The 17380-nt window shown below is 38.0% G+C and overlaps 1 protein-coding gene and 1 pseudogene across 1 annotated transcript in view; one reads left to right on the top strand and one right to left on the bottom strand.

The window, feature by feature from the left end:
- SNAP23 (synaptosomal-associated protein, 23kDa) overlaps positions 1–16176 on the bottom strand; it is an 18711-nt gene extending 2535 nt beyond the window's left edge. The window contains exons 1-6 of the mRNA XM_006831731.1: positions 16120–16176; positions 15159–15200; positions 14709–14757; positions 13629–13746; positions 856–1014; positions 1–94 (exon numbers count right to left, since the gene is read on the bottom strand). The exon at positions 1–94 is cut by the window's left edge and continues 10 nt beyond it. Of these exons, the coding sequence (XP_006831794.1) occupies positions 1–94; positions 856–1014; positions 13629–13746; positions 14709–14757; positions 15159–15200; positions 16120–16176 (519 nt within the window). The remainder of the gene's footprint in view (positions 95–855; positions 1015–13628; positions 13747–14708; positions 14758–15158; positions 15201–16119) is intronic.
- LOC102840998 lies at positions 5734–6272 on the top strand (annotated as a pseudogene).
- Positions 16177–17380: the final 1204 nt, after the last annotated feature.

Consider the following 17380-nt stretch of genomic DNA (forward strand, 5'->3'; position numbering starts at 1 on the left):
CATGTCCAGGGCCATGTTTTTTAGATTTCCCAAGATACTGCCCACCTGAGTCAAGTTCTCCTCCATTTCATCTTCTCTGGCATCATTAGTTATACTATCACCAAAAAAAAAGTTAACTCCATGAGTTATAAAAGGGCTAAGTATGAATTTAGCTTTCATAAGTTAACAACTATTCAAATGACTCTCGGCACTTCTCAACTTCAGCTACATTTTTATGTTAAGTGTTCAACCCAAGAAACTTATGAGTTAGTTCTCACACTGTACTGTAAATCTACTGAATCAGAAGCTACAAGCACAGTCTAGAAATCTGTGTTTTAATAAGCTTTCCAAGTGATTCCGATGTACACTTAAGTTTAAGAAACACTGCTCTAATTCAGGAATTGGAAAAGCATGGTCCATGGGTCAAATCTGGCTCTCTGCCTGCATTTGAAAATAAAGTTTTATTAAAACAGAGCTACACATTTACTTTACATGTCTACACAGCTGCATCTGCCTATCACAGAGCTGAAGAGTTGTAACAGAGACTTTAGATTGCAAAGTCTGAAACACTTGCTACCTGTTAGAAAAATTTGGTTGATTTCTATTCTAGATGATATTGTAACACATTTTTTCCCCCTGTGTACAGAAATAAAATAGGCTTAGGTAATTTGAAAAGTACTAACAAGTAGAAACAAAAGTTAATCACGTCATCTAATGGCAACAACCACTGTCAATGCACTCAGTAAAGAGGCAGGCTTTAAACTGTATTTTTAAATTTCTAATTGATGAGTTAAAGTACATGTACAGTAATATGTAATCTCCTGAGTGAGCCATTCATTTAGGAAGGGGAAAAAATATCAAAAGCAGCTGGCCTACCGTTTAATGTATCCACCACTGGCTGTTCCTGTGGCAGCTTGTTGAGGCTGGCCATTTGTCACCCGGCCTGGCTGCTTAGATACTACGTTGTTAGGTGAGTTGTCTCCACCATCTCCCCATGTTGTCTTATAGGCCTTACCAGACTCAAAGTTCTTCGTCCTATATAAAAGTCAGATGTAAAGAGATACCAAAAGGCAGGAAAGGAAGAGTTGTAATTATTAGTACTTGTTACCTGGGCATGGCCCCTAAGCACCCTTAGCAGAAAAGATCTATATGGCTAGATCTATCACAATTTTCCACATACAACATGCCCACAGATAGAAGCAAACACACATATAACACAAAGAGCTCATAGGAAGCTAACGTGCGAGGAGGTTGTATGGTTTGCCAAAAAACAAAGCACGAGTTACTAGGGTAAAAACATGGTAGATTACCTATGCCATTTGTAATAGCGTTCTCTGTCAGCTTGACTAGGCCAGGATTCCCATAGTTTAGCAGATGTGCTTATCCCCATGGTGATGAAACCTAATACAGGCATAGTTAACTCGATGGTGAATAGCTATAAGCAGTCAATCAATTTAAGGGATGTTTCTTTGGGGGTGTGTGGTCTGCTCCAAATATAATAGACACTGGAAAAGTTTCTCTCTCTCTTCCACTGGGGGCCTGGGATTCTTCATTTGTAAGCCATTTCCTTGATAATAAACTCCCCTCTCTATTTATACATGGAGTCCTGGTATGGCACTACAGGGTAAGTACTAGACCAAAAGGTCAGTTTGAATGCAAGTTCAGCAGTTCAAACTCACCAGCTGCTCCTCAGAAACTCTATACAGGGTGACTATGAGTTGGAACTGACTCGATGACACTTAACAACAACAACATATATATATGTTTCACTGGTTTTGTTTCTCTAAAAAACACTATTCTCCATGGAAATCTGGGGCAGGAAAAAGATTGTGTAAACCCACTAATATTAAAACAGATTTTTGTTTTTAATTTCAAATACCTCTTTACCAAATGTTCACTACACTATTAGCAAGCAGCAAAATGTAATTATTTTTTCAGGTTTCTTTAACCTCTGTCACTCTCCAGAAGAAGGTAAACAGACACCAGGGGGAAAATGTCCCCTAGGAAAGGTGTTCCAGGATTTAAGAGGTTCTTGATGGTATCTCAGAGGTTGAGGAAGGATGGAAGAGTAAGAAAATCAAGTATGGAATATTTAGCTGGCCACTCACTTGAACCAGCATTGCATTATATTTAACAAAGGGTTCCTTTACTAAAATCCTGGTGGGATTTCAAGCATCATGAGGAAGAGGCAAGAATTATTTCCAAACTGGACAGTCAGTTCATGAAACTGCCTTGGCCATACTGGTACCAAATTTGGTGTACAGCTTTCTTCATACGAAATTTACTATTCAAACTGGTGCAATTTCAAGAAAAAGATAATAGGAAAGCCATTTTTAAACGGATAGGACAAAAAAAAGACACACAAAACTTTTATTCATATTTGGCTTGGTATAGTCAGGCTTTCCTCATACAATGTTTGTGCTTTCCTATAAAGAAAACAAATGGTATATGGATCTAATGTTGCCATCTGATTTACTGTGCATTATCAGTGAGAAAGTTTCAAAATGGTAAAGGCAGTTGAAATTTGATGAAAACAGTTACTACTTCCTTAATGGACACATGAAGATTCATTTTTTGGCACACTCAGATCTTAGACCTTGATCATTCATGTTAAAGGAAAGGTGCTGTTTCTATTTATTTAAGAGCCAATGAATCCTGAGCTCCATCCAGAACCTTCTGAGGTGAGACATTTCCACTACAAAGGATAAGCAGACCAGACTGGAACAGCTATAGCAAGAGAAGACACTTCTTGAAATAAAGTCCAGCAGGAAAAATCCAAAACAAAAATGGCAGTCTGATTGGCTACTACAAAAACAGCAAGTTGTTCACTGGGGAGCCATCAAGACAAGCAACCAAGTCCCTTCAGGACAAACCCCCCTCCAAAAATGAAACTCAAAGGGTTCACACAAGGAGACAAGTAAGCCTGGGGTGACCACGTTGGTCTACTGGTGAGTGGAAGAGGGGGAAAGACAGCAATGAAGAAATGGGCTGAGTTCAAGCCATGTTCTGTAGGTTCCCATTGACCTAGAAAGGCGAGAAAGAAGAGGAAGGGCTTGTTGGTCCGAAGTGTGGTGAGACCTGGGGACTACTGAGCCCATGGACATGGACATAGCCACAGAGGACTACAGCAGAGAATGAAGCGTCCAGCTGATATGATGTGAGGGGAGATGCACAAGAACACCCATACTTGGCAGATAGTACCCATTTGACCTGGCTTTAATGGTTGGTTAATCGGAACTCGATTAGAGGAAGAAAGAAGAGGAAAAAAAGTAATCCGCTAAAATTTTATGAAGTTGACCTATGCTTATGGATGTAGTAGCTCAAAAGAGGGAATGAATCTTCATAGTGAGGATCATTACCACCCCCTTGGTACACAGAGTTGACAGGGATGGGCAATTTAGACATTGGCTACCCAAAATGGGGAACCTACAAAGGTACGAAGTGACTGGCTTATAAGCTTTCAAGAGGGAGCCTAGTTTCAGAAGGTGCAGTGGAAGGTAACATCTCCACTGAGTGGTTTCCAATCTGTCTGGACAGGGCTGGTGAAAGGAGATGGGGATAAGACTCTTGTGGTTCAATACCGAATAATTACTATCAGGACTAATTGTGAATGTTGCAAATGTAAAGGTGGACATTTTGTAACAAAAGGAGGGGAATGGTTGATCTTGCAGTCCAGGAGAGGAGGACCCTGGGACCATCAAGGGGCCCTATCCAGAGCGACGCCAGAGACTGACGCAGAGATGATGACGTGGAGAGATGGAGCAGCTGGGGACTCTGGACTCAGCAAGGGAGAGAGGCTGTGTGCTGGTAGTTGGGGGACAGGTTTGCAGGGTGTACCCTTTGGTTGTCTGAATGGTTATATATTCCTGAATGCTTCAATGTACATACAAAAAACCAGAGGGAATGGAAGCAAATACTGTTGAATGATGATGCATAAAGGTGATTGCAATCATTGCAATGAAATGAAATACGATAGGATGAATGTAAAGTTGATGTTCTCTCATGTAAACTATCACTCAATTCACAATAAAAATGTTTAAAAAAAAAAGGTATTTAGCAAAAGCTGTTACCAGAGTAATTAGCCAACATTATAAGTGACAATCCTTTTGTCAAGTATCAGCCAGAAAGAATAAATTCACTTTACATTACATATCACAGCACAGTTGTTAAGACAGTCTCCACCATTCACAGAATCCAGGCACATGCATAGGAAAACCACTGGAAGCATCACCTTTTGGTAGTAGGTTAACAGGCCAAACTGCACCACAAGACTGCATCTTAAAGTTCCCTTTGACCAGTTACCGAGCACAGCTTCTGATGTTAGATCTTCATTTTTTAGTAAGCAGAGTAGAAAAGAAGAGATTAGGTGAGAGAAGCAGAAAATAGTAAATGCCAGTAAAACAGAACAGAAGCAGTTTAAAGTTTAAGAAACACAATGCATTTAAATTCCTGCCTGGTTTCATAGAAACAGCCAACATTTGAAAATCTAAATCAAAAGAAAAACACAAGAAATCTAAGTATTTAAGGCAGAGAACATTTCATTTTTCCTAAAAACATTTGTGTCTTGATATTCTTTTCTGAAAACAGGAAAGTTAATTTAAAAAAAAGGCAAACACCAATGAACTTTCCTCACTCCCCAGCCAGTCAATCTTTCCTTGACAATTACAGATGTCTCAATCACCTGTTTTATTTGCACTATAATTTTTTTAAAAAATCTGATGCCTAATTCTCCCATTAGTCAACAAATTTCTCAAGGACAATAAAGTATTTATTGAGTACTGGCTAGGAATCAGGTAACATGTAAGACATCAAAAATCTAGAGTAATGATAAATAAAAACATATGGGCCCAATGATACACCTTATTCATACTTGTAGTAGGATGCAAGAAGCATTCAAATATTGACTAAAATGTAACTCAATATTTATTTTAATAGTCAAGAACTGAATTTTTAAACTCTGATACCACTCAGAACTGGAATAGTTGAAAACTCGTAGTTGTGAACTCTTTTAGTAATACCCAGAAATATCAATTTGTCTTTAAATCATGTGCCAGTATAACTAATGTTATAAGCACTGAAAAGAGAGCCAAGGTAGGACAGAATACATGTCTAAGATTTCACAAGCTGAGGCATCAGGCAGTTTACTATTGTGAGACTTACCATTTTAAGTCAGTCTCACTTTTTAAACTCTTGATAATGAAAATGACAATTTATCAAAGTTATTGTAAAAAATGTTTGATTATGAAAAACAATCTGTACTATATTGCTGTTAGAATTCAAATAGTAAACAAGCTAACAGAAATGATATGTATTACAATTTAAATTTTAATTCTGAATAAAAAAAAATTTAATTCTGATAGTCTGTTCATACATTCTAGTAACCCTTTAGAAAGAATTAGCTACAGTTAAAAATTCCCTTTTAATACAAGTTTCTGTTAAGTGAAGTTATTTCCATGACTCATTAAAAAAAAAAAAAAAGGTTTGCAGACCTGGCTTCACTTAACTACACTACTGAATAAAAATAATCTCAAAGAACAATTCGACTAAACACATTTTCTATTCAGCAATAAATCTAACAACAGGTCCATTTTTTCCATGCTAAAGTCAAGCAATGTTGCATATACAATATTAAAAACAGAGGCTCTGGAGGAAGTCTGCCTTCAAAAAAATTTTTGTTGTTGCTCTTAAGAGTATTCACAGTGGCAGTTGCAGTCATGTCTTCCGAGTTCCTGGTTTTCTAAGAGCTCCAACCGAATGGCCTCCCAGAATCGTGACCCAGTGGCAGCCAGCGTCGTTGCCACCTGGAAAGGGTGAGCCCAGCGGGGGCACTGCCCGGGCTCTGTGGGCAAGAGGTTACAGCAGGAGCTGATAACCCTCAAGATGTCTGGCGACAAAGGCATTTCTGCCTTCTCTGAATCAGACAACCTTTTCAGTTGGGTGGGGACCTCCATGGAGCAGCTGGCACAGTATACGAAGACCTGAGGTACAAGCTCTCCCTCGAGTTTCCCAGTGGCCACCCTTAAACATGCCCACAGTAAAGTTCCTCACACCCTGTTACCACCCCAACGTGGACATCAGGGTAACATCTGTCCAGACATCCTGAAGGAAAAGTGGTCCACCCTCTATGACGTCAGGACCATCCTCCTCTCAATCCAGAGCCTGCTAGGAGAACCCAATATTGATAGCCCTTTGAACACACATGCTGCCAAACTCAGGAAAAACCCCACCCCACAGCCTTTAAGAAATACCTGCAGGAAACCTACTCAAAACAAGTCTCCAATCAAGAGCCCTGACCTCATCTGTCCAGACCCTCCCTTGTATTGTCTATTTTTTCCTTAGATGGTCTGTCCGTTCCTCGATTTCTGTACAGGACTCTTATCTTAAACTGTGCCGTCATTTTTGTTTATTTCTAAATTAACTCTCCTTTTGAGTCCTGGTGATGAATATATTAAATAAATACAGTTTGGGATTGCAAAAAAAAAAGAATATTTACAGCAAGAGGGAGCCTAGATCCAGAGGGTGCAGAGGAAGGCAGACTCTCCACTGAGTAGTATCCAATCTGTCTGGGTGGGGCTGATGAAAAGAGATAGGAATGGCTCTCATGTGACACAATAGTGAATGATTGCTATATCAGGACTGACTGTGAGGGTTGGAAATGTACAGGTAGACATTTTGTAGCAAAACAAGGGGAGTGGTTGACTTTGCAGTCCAGAAGCGGTGGGCCCTAGGACAATCAAGGGAGAAGAGAGCAATGCGGAACCCTACACTGAGTAACAGCGATGTCAGAGATGGAGAGAGACGATGACATGGAGAGAGGTAACGGCTAGGGACTCTAGACCCAGAGAGGGAGAGGATCTGTGTACTGATGACCAGGGGGAAGGCTTGCAGGGTATACCTTTTGGTTGGCTGATGAAGCATGGAGGGGATTGTAACCATGGCAATGAAACGACATATGATAGGATGAATGTAAAGCTAATGTTTACATGAACTATCACATAATTCACAATAAAACATTAAAAAAAGAAAAAAAGAGGGATGGAGTGGCAATCTTAATATCAAACAAAACAGAGACAGTGGCAGAGGTGATGGTAGAGAGAGACAGAGCAGTACAGGACTATAGGCCCATGGACTGAGAAAGGCAGTGTGCCTGTGGGCAGGAGCCAGGCTTACAAAACGTGCCCTTTAGACATTTAAATGAATATATATTTTCAATGTGGTATGTGTACGTAAAAAAATTTTTTTAAAAAAAGGTAAATACTGTTAGCTGATGGTGCATGTTTGCGACTGTAATCATTGCAATGATTTGTTGATTGTGAAACTGATGATCTGCGCTGTAAACCTTCACTCACTCAATTCACAATAAAAGCTTGTTTTAAAAAGGACTTTGAACAAAGAGAGGGGAAGACCCAAGGAGGTACTCATGGGCTAAATGAGATAGAGGTAAATAGTGATATATATATAAACTTGGGACAACAGTGCTTTGTGTGTAGATACATGGATTGAGACATAGACAGAATGGGTAAAGGAGGGGGGAAAAAAGTTTTTGGATTTGACTGCCTTGTAAAGATAAGTTCCTGTTGCCTAGTCACTCCTCAGAAACCCTATCCAGGGTCACTATGGGTCGGAACTGACTCAGCAGCACATAACAACAACAACTATTGTAAAATAGACACTCATGTGTGACAGAAATTAATATTGGGGATTATGGTTACAGGAAAGTTTGTAAACCAGCCTTCAGACTATACCTGGGTGAATTTGCTAAAATGGGGAGCTGAAAATTGCTCAGAGAAATAGGCTTTATATTAAGTATCTGTAGAATATAGGACCTTAGATGGAATACTAAGCCCCACCCAGAACCTTCTGAGTTGGTACATTTGCATTTGAAGAGACATGCAGACCAATCCAGAACTGCCAGGAGATTCTCATTGGAAGAAAGACCTGCAGGATAAAAGCAAATTATTTGGCTTTTTGAGTTTAAAGCAAGCTGTTTGGTTTGGAGGCATCAAGGCAAAAAAAGTCAGTCCACCAGGGAAAATCTCCTAGGACTGAAATTTAAAGGGAAGCCATGAGCGCTCACTCTAGTATGCTTGCTGTTGACTACCTGGGTCTACTTGTGAATACAAGTGGGGGAAATGCAGCATTGAAACATGGGCTGAGTCCGGACATGTTCTATTGGCACCGTTGACCTTGAGATGAGAGAGAAGAGGAAGGGTTGGCTGGTTTGAAGTTTAGGGAGTTGTGTGAACTTCTGAGCCCATGGGCTCTGAGCTAGCCCCTGGGAGCTAAGGCTGAGAGTGAAGGGGCCAGCTGGTCTGAAGTGCCGGAAGTTGTACACAAAATCTCAAACTTGCAGCTTGGATGGTTAGGGTTAAGCTGACCAGAACCCAACCAGATAAAGATAAAGATGTTTGAAACTGTGAGCAAGTGTAAACTGCTATAACTGGATGAAATAGACTTTTGCTTGTGGATGCAGTTGCTCAAATTTTCAATTGGAATGTAAGATTCTTCATGTCAAAGAACATACTTGCCTCCTCAGTATATTGTGTTGATGTTGTTATTGTTAGATGCCATCAAGTCGGTACTGACTCATAGCAACCCTATGCACAACAGAATGAAACACTACCCAATTCTGGGCCAACCTTACCATTGTTGCCATGCTTGAGCCCACTGATGCTGCCATCACATTTTGAGTGCCTTCCAACCTTAGGTGTTCATTTTTTGGCGCTATTTATCTGACAGTGTTTCTCTGCTATTCATAAGGTTTTCAGTGACTAAATATTTGGAAGTAGTTCGTCACTCCTTCTTCCTAATCTGTCTTCGTCTGGAAGCTCATCTGAAACCTGTTCACCAAGGGTGACCCTGCTGGTATTTAAAATATTGGTGGCATAGCTTCCAGAATCACAGCAACTCACAAGCCACCACAGTACGAGAGGCAAAGGAAATTTAGACATCAGCTATTAAAAATGGGAGGGGTGGTGGCTATAAAGACATTAAGTAATTGGCCTACACGTTTTTATGGGTATGCTTAGTTTCAGAAAGACAGAGTAAGGTAGAATCCCCATTGAATAGTTTACCTTTTTTTCCAGATGGATCTGGTGAAAAGGGGGTTGATGCTTATTGGATTTTATGATTTAATTGTGAGTAACTGTTAGCGGGATTAATTGTGATTGCAGAATATGTGTAACTAAAAGCAGGGGATAGTTAATCTTTCTTTTCAGGTACAGCTGATCCAGAACCATCAAGAAGAAAGAGCATAAGATTCCTACCTAGAACAGCAGTGACAGCAACGGTGGCAGAGGTGGTGGCATAGAAAGACAGAGCAGCTGCGGGCTCTAGGCCCATGGACTGAGAAAGGCTGTGTGTCTACAGGCAGAAGGCTGGCTAGCAGAATGTGCCCTTTGGACATTTAAATGAACCTGTAGTTTTTGTTTTGTACGTGTGCATCAAATATTTTTGCTTTGTTCATTTGAGAAACATAAGATGTAAATGGGGAACCACAGGGAGGAAGTTAGATAATTGTTGTTGCAGGGAGGGAATGGTAATCATTGAAATGAAACAAAGTGTATAATTTGTTGAATGTAAAGACGATGATCTTGTCTGTAAACCTTCAGTCAATTCACAATAAAAAGTTAAAAAAAAAGAATATTCACAGTAAAACATATACTAATTCACAGTTTCTACATGATCCCAAATAGTTCTTAAAACAGCATAAACCTCAAGGCACACCTTTTTTCACTAGCTAAGTTAAATATTTAATGTGTTAGAAGACATCAGAGGATATTTTCTATGTAAGGTTTAAAGATTATTTCAAGGTAATAGTTTCAGCATTCATCCATCCTTTATTGCTTCAAAAATCTGGAGTCCATGAGAATTTGAAATTCTGTTCTGCATTTCCTCCTTTTTGATCAGGATTCTTCTACAGAATATTTGATCAAAAATGTTCAGTAATGGTAGCTAGGCAGGCACCACCCTATCTAATTCTTTAAGTCTCATGGCAAAGTTGCTCATGGAGACAATTAGCCACACACTCATTGTACATTCTTCTCCTATTCTCAGCTTTCTTTCTTCCTCTGTTGTTCCAAGCAAATAGAAAACAATTTCTGTGCCTTGGATAGCCTCTTGCAAGTTTTTAAGATCAAAGGCACTATACACCTAATTATCCAGGAGGTAGAAAGATGGTCCTAAATATGTTATTAGGCCAATTAACTGGAATGTCCTATGAAACCATAACGCTAAACCTCCAAATCAAGAAGCCAAACTCCATGAGATTTTTGGTGGTATAGAAGCAGCCTCATACTTATTTTGTTATCATGCTTTTTATAGATGTACAATTTATTCATAGAAACTATAATAATTGACTACGCAACTCTACCCTTAATCAATGTGATATTTTCATCACTGTGGTAACTACTAATGAACCCTGCTTTCTATACATTTGCATTTCTCTTCTCTTTATAAATCAGTGAGGTTATACAGTATTTGTCCTTCTGTGATTGACTTATTTCACTCAGTATAATATCTTCCAATTCCATCCATATTACAGCAAATCTTAGCTTCTCATGCCCCAAGTAACTTAAATGTATTTCTCTAATAAAAATGCTGGAAACAAGCTTGTTTCCTCAGTATACTGTGTTGGCAGCGGTGGTGGTGGTGATGAGCCATAGAATCAGTTCCAACTCATAGTGACACTATGTAGGGTTCCCAAGGCTGTAAATGATTACAGTGGCAGAAAGCCTCATGTTTCTCCCATGGAACCACTGGTAGTTTGAACTGCTGACCATAAGATTAGCAGCCTGACTTCGCTACCAGAGCACCTTACTGAGTTGATGTTGCTGTTGTTAGGTGCCATCGAGTCAGTACTGACTCACAGAGACCCAATGGGTTGACAGGAATGAACAGTTTAGGCATTGGCTATCAAAAAAGTGGGGGTGGGGACTATAAAGGCATGAAGCTTTCATGAGTGTGCTTAATTTCAAAATGAGGAGGGGTAAGGTAGAATTCCCACTGAATAGTTTTCCTCTTTTCCAGATGGATATGATAAAAGGGGATAAAGGATGATAGTGGTAGGATTTTATTATTCAATTGTGAATAACTGTTAGCAGGATTAACTGTGATCGTCACAACTGTAATTGTAGAAGATATGTAATTAAAAGTAGGGAGTAGTTAATCTTTCATTTCAGAAACAGATAATCCCAGGACCATCAAGAAGGAAGAGAATGAGTGGGGTATGAGGTTCCATACCTAGAACAGCAGTGACAGCACAGATGGTGGCAGAGGCAGTGGCAAGGAGAGAAAGAGTAGCTAGCTTTGGGCTCTACACCCCTGGAATGAATAAGGCTGTGTGTCTGGGGGCAGGAGGCTGGCTTGTAGAATTGCCCTTTGGACAATTAAATGAATATATATATTTTTTGCTTTGTTTTGTATGTGTACATGAAATATATTTGCTTTGCTCATTTGTGAAATATGAGATGTAAATGGAGAGCCACAGGGAGGAAGTAGGATGACTGTTGTTGCAGGGAGAAAGAAGCTTGTAATCACTGAGATGAAAGCATATAATTCGTTGAATGTAGAGCTGATGATCTTGTCTGTAAAACGTCACTCAATTCACAAAAAGTTAAAAAGTAACTAAGAGAAAAACTAATAAAACAGATATAAGAAACTAAAAAGAACTTTCACATGAATTTATAGCAGTATGAATAGTTATTCAATCTCCAGATATTGTTGTTCCATTTATGGGTAAAGTTCAATGCAATTGTTTTGTTAGTTACTTTTTAAAAAAAGATTAGCTCTTTCTAACAGAAGAGAAGATAATCATTAACTGCCTTAGTCCAAACATCATGTTGATTTGAATACATTCAATATTACCAACATCATGGGGAATGTAAATATTCACATTGGAGTCACACACAAAAATTATTTTGTATAAAGTTTAACTTCATATGCTATATATAAAATGATCAATATTCTACTTCATAACACATTGTACTCCTATTTAAAGCAACCCTCTCTAACCTGTAGGGCTACCCCCAACTTTCTAAAGCCTCTCTTCTTTTCCTACCTTTTTTTTATCACCGGAATATTGTTCATCTCTTAGTTCACTAGAAACGATAAATCTTTAGTCTTTGAGTCTTCCATTTATGCAGTTGATATTTAGTCATTTGATTTAAAATTAATTGACTTATTCTTTCCTCTAATCCCTCTACTGACAAAGTCCTGCCTCACAGGCCTAGATTACAAAAGGTTCCTAGCTATTCTTCTGGTGTGCTTTGTACACTTCACTCCAATTCATCAACTCCTTATTTCGGCATTCAAACTCATCTACCACCTACTTCTATCTTATTTTCCACTTTTCATATGTCTGAATCATTCAATGAAGTTGAGTCAAATTTCTCAATCTTTGTTTCTGCTGATTCTTCCTCTCTATTCCTTCATGTTAATGCAAATCCTTGTAATCACTCAAAGCCCACCTTAAGTCTTAATCCCTTCTGTAAAATGTTCTCCACGGCGTCCCTAGCTTTAGACTCTATCACATGATCTAACATTAGGTTACATGTTAGGTGGCATTCAGAGGGCTCCAACTCATGGTGACATTACGTACAACAGAACAAAACAATACCAGGTCCTGCATCAACCTCAAAATTGTTATGTTTGAGCCCACAGTTGTAGCCATGTGTCAATCCATCTCACTGGATCTTCCTCTTTTTTTATTGATCCTTTACTTACTAAGCATGATGTCCTTCTAGAGGGATTGGTTCCTCCTGATAACATGTTCAAAGTACATAAGGTGAAATCTTGCCATCCTAGCTTCTAAGGAGCATTCTGGCTGCACTTCCAAGACAAATTTCTTATTTCTTCTAGTAGTCTATGGTACGTTCAATATTCTTCAACAACACCATAATTCAAATGCATCAATTCTTCTCTGGTCTCCTTTATTCACTGTCCAGCTTTCACACGCATATGAGGTGACTGAAAAACCAATGGCTTGGATCAAGTGAACCTGAAGTTCTCAAAGTGACATGTTAGCTCTTTAATACTTTAAAGAGGTCTTTTACAGCAGATCTGCCCAATACAATATGCCATTTGATTTCTTCACTGCTGCTTCCAAGAGCATTGATTGTGAATGTATATGAGTAATTGATGATCTGCTCCACAGTTGGCCCATGGCCTTGTTTTGGCTAATGATATTGAACTTCTCCATCGTATAAGATTGCATGTGATCTTTTATTTTTTTATTATTTTTCATATATCCAATCACATGGTAAGTTTGTAAACACAAGAGTTCAAGTCCTTTAATCCTTAGCTATCTTTCAAGTACCTAGCATGGTATATCTATTTTGTTAATATTTCCCATTTGTAAGGAAAAAGTAGAAAACACTTAACTGCATCCTGCTCTGTATCATACAGTTCTGTATTTCCTAACCTTTTCGTGTATTATAAAAAATGAAACTGGGACTTAATCCAAGAATCAGTCAAATTTAAGCCATGGCTTTTGCTGAACGTATCTATTTACACATGCAAAATTCAATCTGCCTGAAGAAGAAATATCTTAAGTGTACTTAACAAAGCCACACTTTTGACCTTTGGTGAGAGAAGGAAAAGGGGAAGTCATTTAAAAAATATTTTTAAAAAGTCTTAATTTATCAACTCACCTATTACATGGGCAGACACAAAGGCCACAGCATTTGTTGAGTTCTGTTAAAGTCTTCTCTGCCTCTCTCATGTCTTTATTTATTTGGTCCATGCCTTCTTCTATACGGTTTAATTGTTCTATATAAGCAAATCAAAGAAGTTACATTTTATTTTATATTCATAATGCCAACCCCATATTATTATGAATCAGCAAAGTTTAACCTTGAATCTACCAGTGACTCACTGCAGTGAATATATCACAGCCAAAACATATTACAAGCTGTCCACCATGCAAGAAATCTTTCACATACCAATCCTGAGGGCAGTTGGCCTCTCCAATTATGAAAAGATCTGTTCTTAAGAAATTTGTACAGTAGGAGTATGGGAGAGTTTATTTAAAGATAATCCTCAAAACCAAATAAAGTATACTTGATCAGACCAGCTCCCCAACATCATCTATCATTAAATAGGTGTAAAAATCTGAGAATTGTCACAAAACTAATAAAAACTGGACCAGATTACTCAAGGCCAACTCAAATTGGGTATTTTCAGGCTCGCTAGAACTGAGACTTCAATACATTGATTTAGGGCTTAATTTGATTTCTGAGGATGATATAAGAGTATCATAATGTGTAATGAGTACACGTTGGCGCCATAGGATAACTGGACTGCAAACCACAAGATCTGTGGTTCAAGCCCACCAGCTGTTTCACACAAGAAAGATGAGGCTTTCTGCTCCCACAAAAGATTTAAAGCTTAAGAAACCCTATACAAGGTGGCTATGAGTCAAAACCAACATCTCGGCACTTAACAATGAGCATGTAACTAAATGCACACAATTAGCCAATAGGTATACCCTGCTGGCCTAAAATATTTGATATAAAACTCAGCATTGTTATCCCACCCCTGCCCTAAATAGGCAATAAACATGATATAATTCAAGTTATAATTTAAAAACAAAACAAAACATATTACTCTGGTATAAGCAAAGGGAAGATACTCCCAAGGCCTAAAATTTTATACATGGTTAATCTGATAGGTTGTTTTTGTTTGTTTGTTTGTAAGTTACATAAAATTTTTTACCAATGACTTCAACTCACCCCCTTGTTCATCCAACATAGTGATGGTCTTGATTCCTACATCCTGAGTCTTAAAAAAGGGAAAAAAGGCAATAATACAATGAAACTAAACATACAAGGACTGACAAATAGCAACACATATTCATTCAGAAATCCAAGTACTCAGTGGCTCAGAGCTGAAACAGAACTAGTAGTCCTAAACCACATTTTAACATATTAACCCTCCTGAAATGATTAAATCACAAATTCATGGTGAATTGATCTTCCCTGCCACATTTAATACTGTCAAAAGGAAAAACAGAAATGATCCATTACTGCACAGTTTGACAATTTTAGCAATTGTTGGTTCCAAATAAAAAACTGTATTGATACAATATCCTTCTGATTCTTAATACCAATTCTAGCCAGTGATATCAGGATTCCTCCCTATACAGTTTCCATACTTAACTCAGTGATTAAACATTTTCTTACCTCAGTGGCTAAACCCAGTATTCTCCTTGTACTTTCCAGAGACTAGAAATAAAAAATAATAGAGAGATTTTAAACATACAAAATATATAACAACAACAGTCTGTTCACAGGCCATATTCATGATTGTTTTCATATTTAAAAACTGCTAACTCATACTCTTTAAAAATTGTTGCCCATCTCTCTTTAAAAAGGAACTAACTATTGATATGTGCTACACTTCCTCAAAAACAATGTATTTAATGTCATAAGCCAGACACAAGAGATCACATATTGCATAACTCTTTTTATCTGATATATCCAGAATAGGCAAATCCACAGAAACTAAAAGCACATTAGAGATTACCATGAGATGGGGAAGGATCCAAAATGGGGAGTGATTGCTTAATGAGTCAGGGATGTTTTTACAGGGTAACAAAACAGTCTGAAAACTAGAGACAGCTGGAGGCTGCACAACATTGTGAATATATATATATTAAATTCACTTTCAAATGGTTAATTCACTGTATGTTATGTGAATTTCACCTCAATTTAAAAAATACATTTAAAAAACAAACAGAAAGTTGATCATTATAATTTCAGTTATTTTCTTGCAACTGGGTGATCTTCAGATATTTTTGCCAGGAGAAAATTTAGAAGGTGGCATGAATGGCACACACAAAAATGTAATATAAATAAAAATGTACATATACTGTATACATATTAGAAAATCCCATTTGGAAAAAAAAAGTTCAGAATTCCAAGTACTGATAAATAATTTCTCTGTACAAAATCATTTAATTCATCTTCACTTACTTAGTTTTGACAAGTTTAACAAAAAGAGTTAATGGCACTATGATGCAAATGCATTCTTTGATATAAAAGGAAGAGGAAGAAGCCAAAATTATATTCTAATAAAATCCTCTCATCTCTCACTGTGAAAACAGACATAAAATTAATTACTTATCACAAGTAAAACATTTACCTCATCGGTAACCTGGTGAGCCCTTAACTGAATTTCTTCTGATGACAAATTATCCATGATGAATCAAAACTCTTGACAGACACAGGAAAGGAAATGTGGATATTCTGTAAAAATAAGAATACACAAAACAAGCCTATTTGAGCAAGGGTATGAATTTCAGGATCTTAGTATACTTGTCAGGAAAACAGGATAAGTGAAGAAATGGATGCTTAATGCTAACTAGTACTAGTTGTTGTTAAGAGGTGAACCTAAAACTCAGGTTTTAGGACTTCTGGTGCAGTGCTCTTTTCAATAGGAAATTGGTCCCTTCTACTTTTAGCGTAGTGGTTATGAATCAGCCTGCGAACCGTAAGGTCAGCAGTTCGAAACTACCAGCCGTTTCATGGGAGAAAGATGAAGCTTTCTGCTCCCGTAAAGATTTACAGCCTCGGACACCCTGTACAGGGTCGCTGTGAGTCGGAACCGATGCCACAGCACGTAGCAACAACAACTTTCAGAAGCAAGGCATTTCTAGAACTTAAGCTTTAAAGGCTATTAAAATGAATTCTTGGATATACAATATTCTTCGTGCATTGTTTGAATATGGAAAAGTAGTAAAATAGAAGCCTAAATTACAAAGTGTCTCTTTTGTAAAATAGCAAAATTTAAGGTTATATGCCTAAAGAACATAGGAAAATATTTTTAAATATGCTAATTTTCCTGGCTATCATTACAGAAAATGAGATACTTTCATTCTCAATAAAAGGGCAATATTGATAAAAAGGAATCCAAAAAAGAACTAAGGTTTTTATTAAATAGTAGGAGTCCTGATGTGGCACTGTGAAATAAAGCAATGGTCCGCAAGGTTGGTTTGAACCACAAGGACAGTGATTCAAACTCACCAATCACTCTTTGAAAACCTGGCCATGTGTCAGAACTGACTTAACAGCATTTAACAATAACAACATGGGGTGTCCCTGAGTGGTGCACATGGTTTATGCGCATGGCTGCTAAAAAAACTTTGTAGGTTGGAGTCCAACCAGCAGCACTTTGGAGGCAAGGCCTAGCAATCTACTTACAAAAACCCTATGGAGCATAGCTCTACTCTGATACACATGGTTTGCCATCAGTGGTAACTATTCCATGACTAGCTTTTGTAAGCAGTAGATTTTCCTCTCCAATTACTAAAGGTAGAGGTTTCAATAAGCTCATGGAAAAACGCTTTTTTTTTCCCCCAGTTTTTATTATGAATTAAGTGATAGTTTACATGGGAGAACATTTG

The sequence above is a fragment of the Chrysochloris asiatica genome, unplaced genomic scaffold (assembly GCF_000296735.1).
Source record: "Chrysochloris asiatica unplaced genomic scaffold, ChrAsi1.0 scaffold00004, whole genome shotgun sequence".
NCBI lineage: Eukaryota > Metazoa > Chordata > Mammalia > Afrosoricida > Chrysochloridae > Chrysochloris > Chrysochloris asiatica.